We start from the raw sequence: 10,976 nt of genomic DNA on the forward strand, positions 1-10,976 counted from the left end.
CGACTGGAGGAGTGGAGGCCAGCGGCCTCGGTGGGCACGGGGTGAGGACCCCTCCGTTACGGGGTCCAGGCCGGACCCGACCACGTCACTCCCCTCCGTGGGCAGCGGGCCTCGGTCCCCTCACTATGTCCGAGACCGGGAGTCGGGTTGGGCATCCCCCGCCCACACCTCCGAGACAGCCACTCGGGAACGCGGGTGAGGGGCAGCAGGCCCGGCCGACCACAGCCCCTCGGTGCGGCCCGGGCAGCTCGGCGCCCCCAGCCAGGTCCTCGGCGGCTGCTCGCGGGCGGAGGCTGCGGCGCCGGGACCCGCGGGCGGCGCGGAGGAGGCGGCTCGGGCGGGCGCGGCACTCACCGCACATCGTGGCTGCTTCTCGGGTTCCGCCGCGGCTCCGGGGCGCTGCCTGTTCGGACGCTGGGGCGACTCCGCGGGCTCCAGCTCCCGCCGCGCGGCCGCCAGCGCTTATAACCCGGAGCCCTCCGAGGGGGGCGGGGACGGGGGCGGGGAATGGGCGGGGCCGGGGCGGGGCCTCCCTCGCCTGCCTGCTCCCATTGGCCCCCGGTTGTCGTGACAACGGCGGGCCCCGGCCCCCAGGAGCCAGGGAGGGGCGGAGGGGCGGCTCCCGGGCGCGGGTCCGGCCTGTAAGGCGAGGGCGCTGGGCGCAGGTCCCGGAGGGGGCTTAGGGCCACCGGCCGCCCGAGTTCGGACCCCGACTCAGCCACGGATAGGCGTGGAAGCCGGGCAGGCCGGATCGCGCTGTGCCTCCGCGTTCCCATCTCTGAAACGGGCTACCGGGGAGCTGCCTTCTCAGTCGAGGGTGCTGAGAAGTCAGACGGTCTGTGCACGGCGCAGAGCGGGGGGTCCGGCACCGCTCGCCAGCCCCGGAAACCCGCGTGAGCCGCTGGCCCCGCCGCGCTCCCATCTGGGAGACGGGCTTGCTTCAGAGCTCCGCGAAACGCTGGGCCTGGGCCTCACCCTGCACGGAGAGAACTCCCGGGCTGGGCGGAGAGGTGGGAAACGGAGGCTCCCGGAGGCAGAAAAGGACTCTGCCAAGACCGGACCGCCGCGGCGGGGGCAGACTTCGAACCTGGGATTTACCGCAGAGCCCGAACTTGGAGGCGAGGGTTCCGCAGTTGTGAACGAAGCTGGAGGCGCCCCAGGAAGCCCCGACCCCACCCGCGCCCAGCTGCTCCCCGGAGATCGTCCTGCGCTGCAGGCCCACGAGGGCCCCGGGGGTTCCCACGCCTGAGGTCGGAATCCGGCCTCCGGTGAGGCACCGAGGCCCGCCTTTCTCCGCCCTGGTTCCTGGCCGCCCTCCCCTTCCCCCTGCACTCTGGGCCCCTCGTCTCCCGAGGAAGGCCACGAGAACCGGCCCAAGGTTTGTGCACTTTGAAGCTGTTTTTCTTTTCTTAAAAGAAAATCCTGAAATTCTAAACAGATCCTCCTCAATCGTGGGGGAAAAAAAAAAAAAAAGATTTTTACATCTCGTCTAGAGCATTCGTCTAACTTAATTTCACCGCGACTCTGCAAGCCCTGGGGGAAGGAGGTTGTGCCACTGGAGGGTTGAGAAGACTGAGGCTCCACGACAGTGAAGGAGGGGGCTTGGGCGAGTCGTGTTGTTGGGATATCTGAGAGCGATTCAGGAGCCGCCGCGTTTGCCCGCAAGCCTCCACTATGCAGGCTGGCTTTCCTTCCTTCCTTCTCTCCTTCCTAAGTACCCACTTCACGCCTGTCAGGGTGTGGGTACTAGAGACTTATTGATGAAAGAGAACAGATCTGGCCCTGCCCTCCTGGCACTTACAAGTGAAGGGGAATCAGACACTAAGCTCATGGTTACACGGAGAGCTAAAAATTCCAGGTAGGATACAGGGAGGAGGCTGGGCCAGTTAGCGGAGAGGGTGCCAGGCTCTGCCTGGGACCGGGCAGGGCTGCGCTGGTGCAGGCGGTCCAGAGCCTAGCGAAGCCAGGAAGGAGGGAGCTGCAGACGGTGCAAAGGTCCCCTGGGTGAGGGCTAGAACTTGAATGTGGAGATCAGGTTGTTTGACCCAGACTGGCCTCCACTGTTGTAACTGAGGTGGGGACAGGGTGATGTCATCACCTTGTCTTGCTAGCACCAAGAACCCAGTAGCCCTGGGGTCCTAACAGCGTCCAAATCTGTCCTTCATCCTCTTGGAGGAGTCACAGCTTCATGGTGAGGAATGGCATGAGTGCACACTACCACCCCCGTGGATGCATCTGCAGCAGCTGCTGGCTGCGCATCACTCCTACTTGGAGTACCAGCCCTCTGAGAGTCATTTGGGAGGTTGATGGCCTGGGCCTGGCCACACAGCCTGGGCAGTGGTTCAGAGGTCAGCATGTGGCCCAGGCTGGGACGTTGACAACTTGCTTCAGCACATGAGGGAAACCAGCAGAAAAGATGAGCTTGGCCTGGCACAGTGGCTTGGGTCTTCATCCCAGCACCTTGGGAGGCCGAGGCGGGAGAATCGCTTGAGGCCAGAAGCTGGAAACCAGCCTGGGCAACAACAGGGAGATCCATCTTTACAAAGAGTAAAAAAAAAAAAAAAAAAAAAAAAGGGAAAGAAAAGAAAAGAAAAAACCAAACAGCCAGGCGCGCTGGGCGCAAGGGCCCAGGCCTGTAATCCCAGCACTTTGCAGGGGCAAAAGTTTGAGATCTTTTGGGCTGGCTTGAGCCCAGGAGTTCGAGACCAGCCTGGGCAACACAGCAAAACCCGTTTCTACTAAAAACACAAAAATCAGCTGGGTGTGGTAATGTGCACCTGTAGTTCCAGCTACTCGAGAGGCTGAGGCACGAGAATGGCTTGAAACTGGGAGGTGGAGGCTGAAGTGAGCCGAAATTGCACCACTACACTCCAGCCTGGGCGACAGAGCAACTGTCTCAAAGCAAAACAAAAACCCAGGTGTGATGGCATGTGCCTGTAGCCTCAGCTACTCAGGAGGCAGAAGGACCTGCTTGATCAGCCCAGACAACATATTAAGACCTTGTCTCTACAAAATAATTTTTTTTAAATAAAAAAGATGGCTTATCCTCTCCTGAGTGGTGTGGCCGGTAGGAGGATGTCCTGATGATGCTGGGGACCTTCTCATCACTTTTGCAGTGGGGTGGAGAGAGACCATTGAAGAGTGGAGCAATCGGAGCAAGGCAGATGGATCGAGGATGGAGACGATACACATCACAGCCCCTGGATTCAGCCAGATCTGAAACCAGGATTTATTCCTGTACTTCTCAGTATCAGAGCTCAATAAATTCTCATCTTTGCTTGGGGTACTCTCAAGTCACTTCTGTCATTTGCAACCAAGTAGAGTCCTGACTCTTTGATCATGGTGGAACTAAAGTCTGAAGCCCAGGGGAGTGGTTAGGCAGGAAGCCGGTGGCAGCCCGGAAAGGAGGCCTGGTCTGGATCAGGGGGCCCAGGCTTGGCCCTTTGGAAGGAGGGAAGATGCAGGGCCATGCCTAGGTGCCTCTCTCAGCTGGACCCCATACCTGTGCTTACAGGGGGAGCCGGGTGTGGAGTCTGCTCCTCACGGTTCCAGTGTCCACTGCCCATGCTGCTCTCCACGGCCGGCCCCAGCCACACTTTCCAGGAGTGCCTCAACCTTTCTGGCCAGCAAGTGAGCCAAAGACCTGGCTGCTTCACCTAAGCAGCTTTTGCAAGCACTTGATAGTTGGGAGATTTGCTCATTGATCTGGTTTCTCCCGAACAACCCAGAGATCTTCTCCCCTCCCCCAGGCTCTACCCCCAACACAAGCTGCCCAGCTGGGTTCCATGGCTGTCCAGGTAGATGAGGAATGCACCTGTCATCCCCTGGCCACAGGCCCTGTTCAGCTGCTTTTCCCTGTGACAATCCCACTACGGTCTGGGGAGGGTTATGGGGCCCGTGGTAGGGCAAGGGCCTCCTCCAACTCCCGTGGGGTCCAGGCTGGACCTTCACCAACTCTTATGCTGTCATCAGGGTCCTCTCTACCAGTTTCCACCAGCCCAGCTCTGCCTGAATCTGGCTGGGCTATGGCTGCAGGGTGACCTGGGGTGGTCACCTGTTCTTCCTGATCGCCTTTTGCCCTTCCAGATGTAGAAATGCCAGGCACATCTCAGTGTGGCCCAGAGACACAGCCCAGCCCAGGGACCACAGGGCCTCCTGAACTTCAGCAGAGGGCCCAGGGGGCTGGGGGTGCAGGGCGCTGAAGCCTGTAGCTGGGAGTCCTGCACTGGATCTCTCCACAGCGTGGGGAGGGAGATCCTAGGGGAATCTCTGAGTGGTGCCCACAGTGGGCAGTGGGTGGGGTTCAGGGAGCCCAGAGGAGACATCACAGGTGTCATGACTCGGACAGAGTGTCCTGCCTCGGGGAGGCCGATCCTCAGCTCAAACTTAAGATGATGGGGCACCGGGAGTAGCAGGGCTAAGGGCCAGACCTGGCATGGGGCAGGAAGCCACACCGCTCCACCCCCGCCCATCTTGAGAGGCTGGGATAGGGTGGATGGGGTATGAGTAGGTCACACACACACACACACACAATCCCCGGTTAGAGAAAATCTGAGAAAACTGATCTGGGGCCAGGATTCAAGACAGCCAGACGGGGAGAGCCAGGCAGGAAACCAAGGCAAGAATCCTTCCAAGGAGAAAGAAGCTGGCCGGGGGCCTGGAAAGGGGCAGGGTCATGTAGCTCAGGTTTTGTCCCGGAGATGGCTTCACCAGCAGCCCCTACCACCCCAGGGCTGAGGTGAGAGAGGGCCACACCCCATCCCTGTTATCAGGGCAGGCCGGGCTGCGCAGTGGGCCTCTCTCAAGTTCCTGGGCGACAGGGATCTGTTTCACCTTCTTTCTCGCTCCTGTGGGAACTTTGGAGGAGGTTTGCCGCAAAGCTGAACCCGTGCATTCTTTTATGATTGTAGGTTTTTTTTTTTTAAATTGGGCTACATATACATTTTATAACTTTTTTCTTTTTTCTTTTGAGACAAAGTTTCACTTTGTTGCCCAGAGTGGAGTGCAGTGGCAGGATCTCCGCTCACTGCAACCTCTGCCTTACCGATTCAAGCAATTCTCATGCCTCAGCCTCCTGAGTAGCTGGGATTACAGGTGCCTGCAACCACACCCAGCTGATTTTTTTGTATTTTAGTACACACAAGGTTTCACCATGTTGCCCAGGCTGATCTCTAATTCCTGAGCTCAGGCAATCCACCAGTCTCGGCCACCCAAAGTGCTGGGATTACAGGCGTGAGCCACCACGCAGAGCCTGAACCCCTGCACCTGGCCAACTTTTTTCTTACAAAAGAAATACATGTTCATTTCAGGAAATAGAGATAAAAATGTTTTTAAAGGGCTAATGACTCAACTTTTTACCCACCACCAAATGTTATCCTCTGCATCTATAGTCAGTATTTAAAGTATTTAAACAACAGTACAGTCATTCTGCAAACATTGTTTTGTAGCTGGAATTTGACTTCTGGTTAGAAAGAACTTCAAATTGTGCTGCAAAGCTGGGATCTTGCCCAGGGTCATCAGCACTGTCCCTGATGCACCTCTGTGCCATGGCATCCTGGAAAACTTGGGCTTTCCGCTCTGCTTGGCCAGGAGACGGTGGGGGTTTGTGCGAGACGAGCATTAATCTGATACTGCACCAAGCACTGGCCGTGAGACAGCGGGGGTGGGTGGGCGGCAGGCTACTCCATGTCGCTCCGTTCCTGTTAACTCTCTGGCCAAGACAAAGGGGCTGGGGCTGTGGACTGAATGCTTGTGTCCCCCCAGATTCCTATGTTGAAATCCTAGCCCCCAAGATGATGCTATTAGGATACAGGGCCTTTCGAGACGTGCTTCAGTCGTGAAGACTGAGCCCTCGTGAAGGGGTTCGTGACCTTACCTAAGGGACCCCAGGGAGCTGCCTTGCCCCTTGGGATGCAGCGAGAAAGCACCACCCATGAACCGGGAAATGAGCCCTCACGAGACACCAGATCTGCTGGTGCCTTGACCTTGGACTTCCCAGCCTCCAGAACTCTAAGCAATAACCTTGTTGTTTACAGGCCCCCCGGTCTGTGGTGTCCTGTTGTGGCAGCCACATGGACGGGGAAGACAGCTGATGAACGTAACACCTGCCTTTTCTCACCTGTGTGGCCCTACTTACGCTCACCCCATGCCAATCACTCAGTTATTTCAGGCAAAGCAGCTTCTCAGGGACAAAAAGGTACATGCTGGGGTCCAGGGAGAGACCTCACATCCACATGTTGGGGTCCCTGCAGGAGCAGGGAGAGGCCTCACAGCCACGGGCCGTGTGGGGAGGTAAAGTATGGCTGTTCGTTTATTTTCCAAATGTCCTCGGCACTTACATGTGCCTGCCCTGTGCTAGGCCAGGGCGTGTAGAGAGGAAACCAACCCAGTTTCCACCCTTGAGGAGCTTATAGCTCACAGTCTAGCAGGCAAACACACACACAGAAAATAGGGAGTGGCATTCCAATTCTAACTGAATTTTATAAGTTGGAAGGCATTCAGCTGCATTGGGTGGGGAAGGGCACGCTGGGTGTAAGGCCAGCTGAAGCAAAGGCCAGGTAAGAAAAGCAGGCCAGGCTGGGTGCAGTGGTTCACACCTGTAATCCTAGCACTTTGGGAGGCCTAGCAGGAGGATCATTTGAGGTTAGAAGTTCAAAACCAGCCTGGCCAACATGGTGAAACTCCATCTCTACTAAAAATACAAAAAAAAAATCAGCCAGGCGTGGTGGTCGGTGCCTTCAGTCCCAGCTACCCGGGAGGCTGAGGCAGAAGAATCACTTGTACCTGGGTTTGTACCTGGGAGGCGGAGATTGCAGTGAGCCCAGGTCACACCTCTTCACTCCAACCTACCTGACAGAATGAGATTGTCTCAAAAAAAAAAAAAAAGAAAGAAAGAAAGAAAAAGAAAAGAAAAGAAAAAAGGCACAGGGAGTGAGCAGTGCCGATTCTGCACACACCTTGTCTAGAACCAAACGCGCACAGGGTCCAAGCAGGTAATGTAAGGAACGACGTTGAGTGAGAGGGGGCAACAGGGCACCCAAGCGGGTTGCCGCTGCCGGCTGGAGCGGGGAGAGTGGCAGCTTTTATTCCCTTATTTGTCCCCACCCATGTTCTGTTTTTGTCCTATCAGAATACCCTTTTCTTTATCCTTCCCGGATTGGCTACTTTTAGAATTCTGCTGATTGGTGCATTTTACAGAGCGCAGGTTGGTGCGTTTTACAGAGCGCTGATTGGTGCGTTTTACAGAGCGCTGATTGGTGCATTTTACAGAGCGCTGATTGGTGCATTTTACAGAGCGCTGGTTGGTGCGTTTTTTGGTGCGTTTTACAGAGCGCTGGTTGGTGCGTTTTACAGAGCGCTGGTTGGTGCGTTTTACAGAGCGCTGATTGGTGCATTTTACAGAGCGCTGGTTGGTGCGTTTTACAGAGCCCCTGACTGGTGCGTTTTACAGAGTGCTGATTGGTGCGTTTTATAAACCTCTTGTAAGACGGGGAAGTTCCCTAAGTCCCACTCGACCCAGGAAGTCCAGCCGGCGTCACCTCTCAGTGGGGACTGAGGTCATGTGCCCCATTTAAGACTCTTCCTGGTACCAAAAAAGGCAGGAGGCTGGTCACTGAGTGGAGCCCAGTGTGAGGCGATGGCGCAGTGTGGAGCTGGGTAGGAAGCCTGTAAGAGCCGCTTTTGAATAATTAAAGGTAGGTGTTTCAAATTGTGTTTATTTGCCCATTCTGTAAATAGACCTTTCCTGAAAGGCCGAAGCCACGTGCTCCTGGGGGCAGAGGTTTGCAGCCGGCCCTGACCGAGGGCTGGGGAAGGCCCAGTGGCTCAGATGTGCTGAGGGGGAGAGGGGCACTTGCCATCACGTTGGGCCCTCTGCCCCATGGAGCCTCTTGTGTTGTTGGGGACTTCTCTCTATAGAACCGCAGCGGGGGCCGGGCGCGGTGGCTCACGCCTGTAATCCCAGCACTTTGGGAGGCCGAGACGGGCGGATCACGAGGTCGGAGATTGAGACCATCCTGGCTAACCCGGTGAAACCCCATCTCTACTAAAAAATACAAAAAACTAGCCGGGCGAGGTGGCGGCGCCTGTAGTCCCAGCTACTAGGGAGGCTGAGGCCGGAGAATGGCGTGAACCCGGGGGGCGGAGCTTGCAGTGAGCTGAGATCCGGCCACTGCACTCCAGCCTGGGCGACAGAGCGAGACTCCGTCTCAAAAAAAAAAAAAAAAAAAAAAGAACCGCAGCGGGAGCCGGCCCTGGAGCACTTGCCTGGGGCTTGAAGGCTGGGCAGTGCCCCAGCAGAGTGGGTGACAGGGATTCGTTAGGTAAAGAGTTTCAACGCTGTGGGCCACATTGGATCTCTTCCCTGTTGCATATTCTTCTTTGTGCATTTTTTTGTTATTGTTTTTGACTTGTCTTTCACAATCCTTTAAAAATATGAAACCATTCTTGGCTGGCTGTCTGGGCATAGAAAAACAGGCCAGGATCAGGATTTGGCCTTGTGGGCTGTGGGCTGTGTTCTGTGGGTCCTTTCTTTAATGCCAGTGCTCAACCCAGGCCTGGCCACGGAGTCCAACCCTCAGTGGAGGGTGTCTGCACTGTGCCCCTTGGGGGCTGTATGTGAGGGACCTGTGTGTGGCTGCCGTTGGCAGGGGGTGAGGAGTTCACACACTCAGTGGGAAGCCCTGAGAACCTGGCTCAGGAAACCAGCAGGGTTCCAGAGCAGCCTGGTGCCCAGAGGCCTCCAGGACAGCAGCCTAGTGGGGGGCGCTGGCTGCACAAGGGCTATTGTGGCCAGCAAAGGGCCGCGTGTGCGTGCTTTCCCAGGAAGATGCGTGTGTGCTCTGGGGTTACGGCCGCCCTGGCCAGGAGCCCCGGGGGAAGCAGCCCCGAGTGTGAGGAACTCCAGGCTTCCCAGAGCACATGCCCCAGAGGGGCTGCTCTATGCAGGCCTGGGAGCCCGGAATCGCCTGGCCACTCACTCAAGCCACCGTGGTGATTGTGGAGGGGGGGGCCCTGCCCTGGCAGGTTTGCATTCTTCTGAGGGGCCTACTTTTGGCTCTCTTGACCTAAACTTTGCCTCTGTGCCAATGTTTACCCTGCACCCCTGCAGATCCCCTCTCCACCCACTCGTCCTTCTCTGTGCCCTGTGAATCTGGCTTCATCAGGGGTCCAGGGCCCTCTGGCTTCTGGTGGGGCTTTGGCTGACGAATGACACCCAGCAGGAGGTCCAGGAAGGGTGGGGAGTGAGGTCAAGATATTTGCCCTCCAGGAGGCGACTGAATGTCTTCCGTGGGCCTCAGGTTCCGTCTGGTTGTCTCTCCCCCTGCTACACTCTCGGGGTCCAGCCCCTTCAGGTCTAGGAGTGGCCTTGCTCCAGCTGGGCAGCCCCTTACACCTGCATGCGCCTCAGTCACTCTGTCCAAGGCTGCAACCTCGGGGCCCCAGCTGTCTGTGTCTGTCCAGGACCGTCCTGGTTCTAGCACTGAAATTCCCACGTCCCAGGGAACCCCTCAGTCCTGGACAAACCGGAACAGTTGTCACTCTGGCTGCCACCTGTTTCCTTGCATTCTTGTCGAATAAGCTGAGAGTAAGAAAGGCCCAAGTTTGGGCCCAGGCGCAGTGGCTCACGCCTGTAATCCCAGCACTTTGGGAGGCCGAGGCGGGTGGTTCACGAGGTCAGGAGTTTAAGACCAGCCTGGCCAAGATGGTGAAACTCGTCTCTACTAAAAATACAAAAAATTAGCCGGTGCTGCTGGCAGGCAGCTGGAATCCCAGCTACTCAGGAGGCTGAGGCAGAGAATTACTTGAATCCGGGAGACAGAGGTTGCAGTGAGCCAAGATCACGCGACCGTACTCTCTAGCCTGCACGACAGTGTGAGACTGTCTCAAAACAAACAAACAAAACAAAAAAAAAACAAAACAGCCCCAAGGTTGGACTCCCCCAGTGTCTCAGGACCGGAAGTTTGGACTCCCAGTGTCTCAGGACCAGTGTGAGAAGTGCAGCAGTTGCTAAGTACTGAGTGTGGCTTTTTCTTCAAGGGGGTTGCCTCCAAATTCTTCCTGTCCCACTGCCTAGCCTGGGTGCTGGCTGTGCTACCTGCCTGGGGTTCCTGCCTGGCCTGTAGGCAGCTGAGCCAGCGACACCACGTACTGCAGATGTCCTACCGATCCAGGGCTGGGGGGTGGGTAGGAGAAGTAGGGAGCGCTTTGAGTGTGGTGGTGAATGTCTCGTCTGAGTCTGGCAGTGGCATTTGGCTATAATTCTTAGAACTCATGACAGGGACAGAGGTTGAAGGCTTGGGACCCAGGACACTTCTGGTGTCTCTCTCCAGACAGCGGGTTTTGGGTGAGCCATGCAGACAGGCAATGGGCGGCATCCCAAGCAAGCGTCAGCCCAGCACCAAGGGGCATGGGCCAGACCCCAGAGCATGCCTGGAGCCACTCCCTGCCTGCTGCACGGCCTCGTTTCCCTGTGCATCTAGACAGCTGGGTGGGACATGAGACTCTCCCAGCCTCTCCTGGTGCAGGTAGGAGGCTTAGGGAGGGTGTCCACTAAGTGAGCCAGCAATGGTACCTTCTGGAGTGACCAACAGGCGGGGGGGGGGGTCATCTGTGCCTGTTTCCCTCTCCACTGGGGACAGCACCCTGACTTCTTCTGTGGAATCACCCCTTCTCTGCACTTAGCCCACTGGATCGTGAGGGGCCGATCAACATGGTCTGGCTCCAGGCTGGACCGGGGACCTAAATCAGCCTGATGAGAACCAGCACGTGTCGTCTCGGAGGAGTTCAGAAAAGAGAGGATCTCTTTCCCACAGACGTACTAAGGTGTTAGAATGCAAGACTGGGCTTTTGCTTGTGGGGTTTCAGCTTGATCCAAGTGGAGAGACTCTGAGAGTGGGGATAAAACAGGAAAGAAGATCTGTGTGCCTGGATCCAGCCCTTCCTGTAGCCACGCTTGCCTAGACTTCTCTGTCACC

The 10,976-nt window shown here is 57.0% G+C and overlaps 1 protein-coding gene across 1 annotated transcript in view; it reads right to left on the reverse strand.

Moving 5' to 3' along the window:
* GFPT2 (glutamine-fructose-6-phosphate transaminase 2) overlaps positions 1–484 on the reverse strand; it is a 53,618-nt gene extending 53,134 nt beyond the window's left edge. The window contains exon 1 of the mRNA XM_001106226.5: positions 355–484. Coding sequence (XP_001106226.2) covers positions 355–361 — 7 coding nt within the window. The 5' untranslated portion in view covers positions 362–484. The remainder of the gene's footprint in view (positions 1–354) is intronic.
* Between the last annotated feature and the right edge of the window lie 10,492 nt (positions 485–10,976).

The sequence above is a fragment of the Macaca mulatta genome, chromosome 6, assembly GCF_049350105.2.
Source record: "Macaca mulatta isolate MMU2019108-1 chromosome 6, T2T-MMU8v2.0, whole genome shotgun sequence".
In the NCBI taxonomy this organism is placed as follows: Eukaryota; Metazoa; Chordata; class Mammalia; order Primates; family Cercopithecidae; genus Macaca; species Macaca mulatta.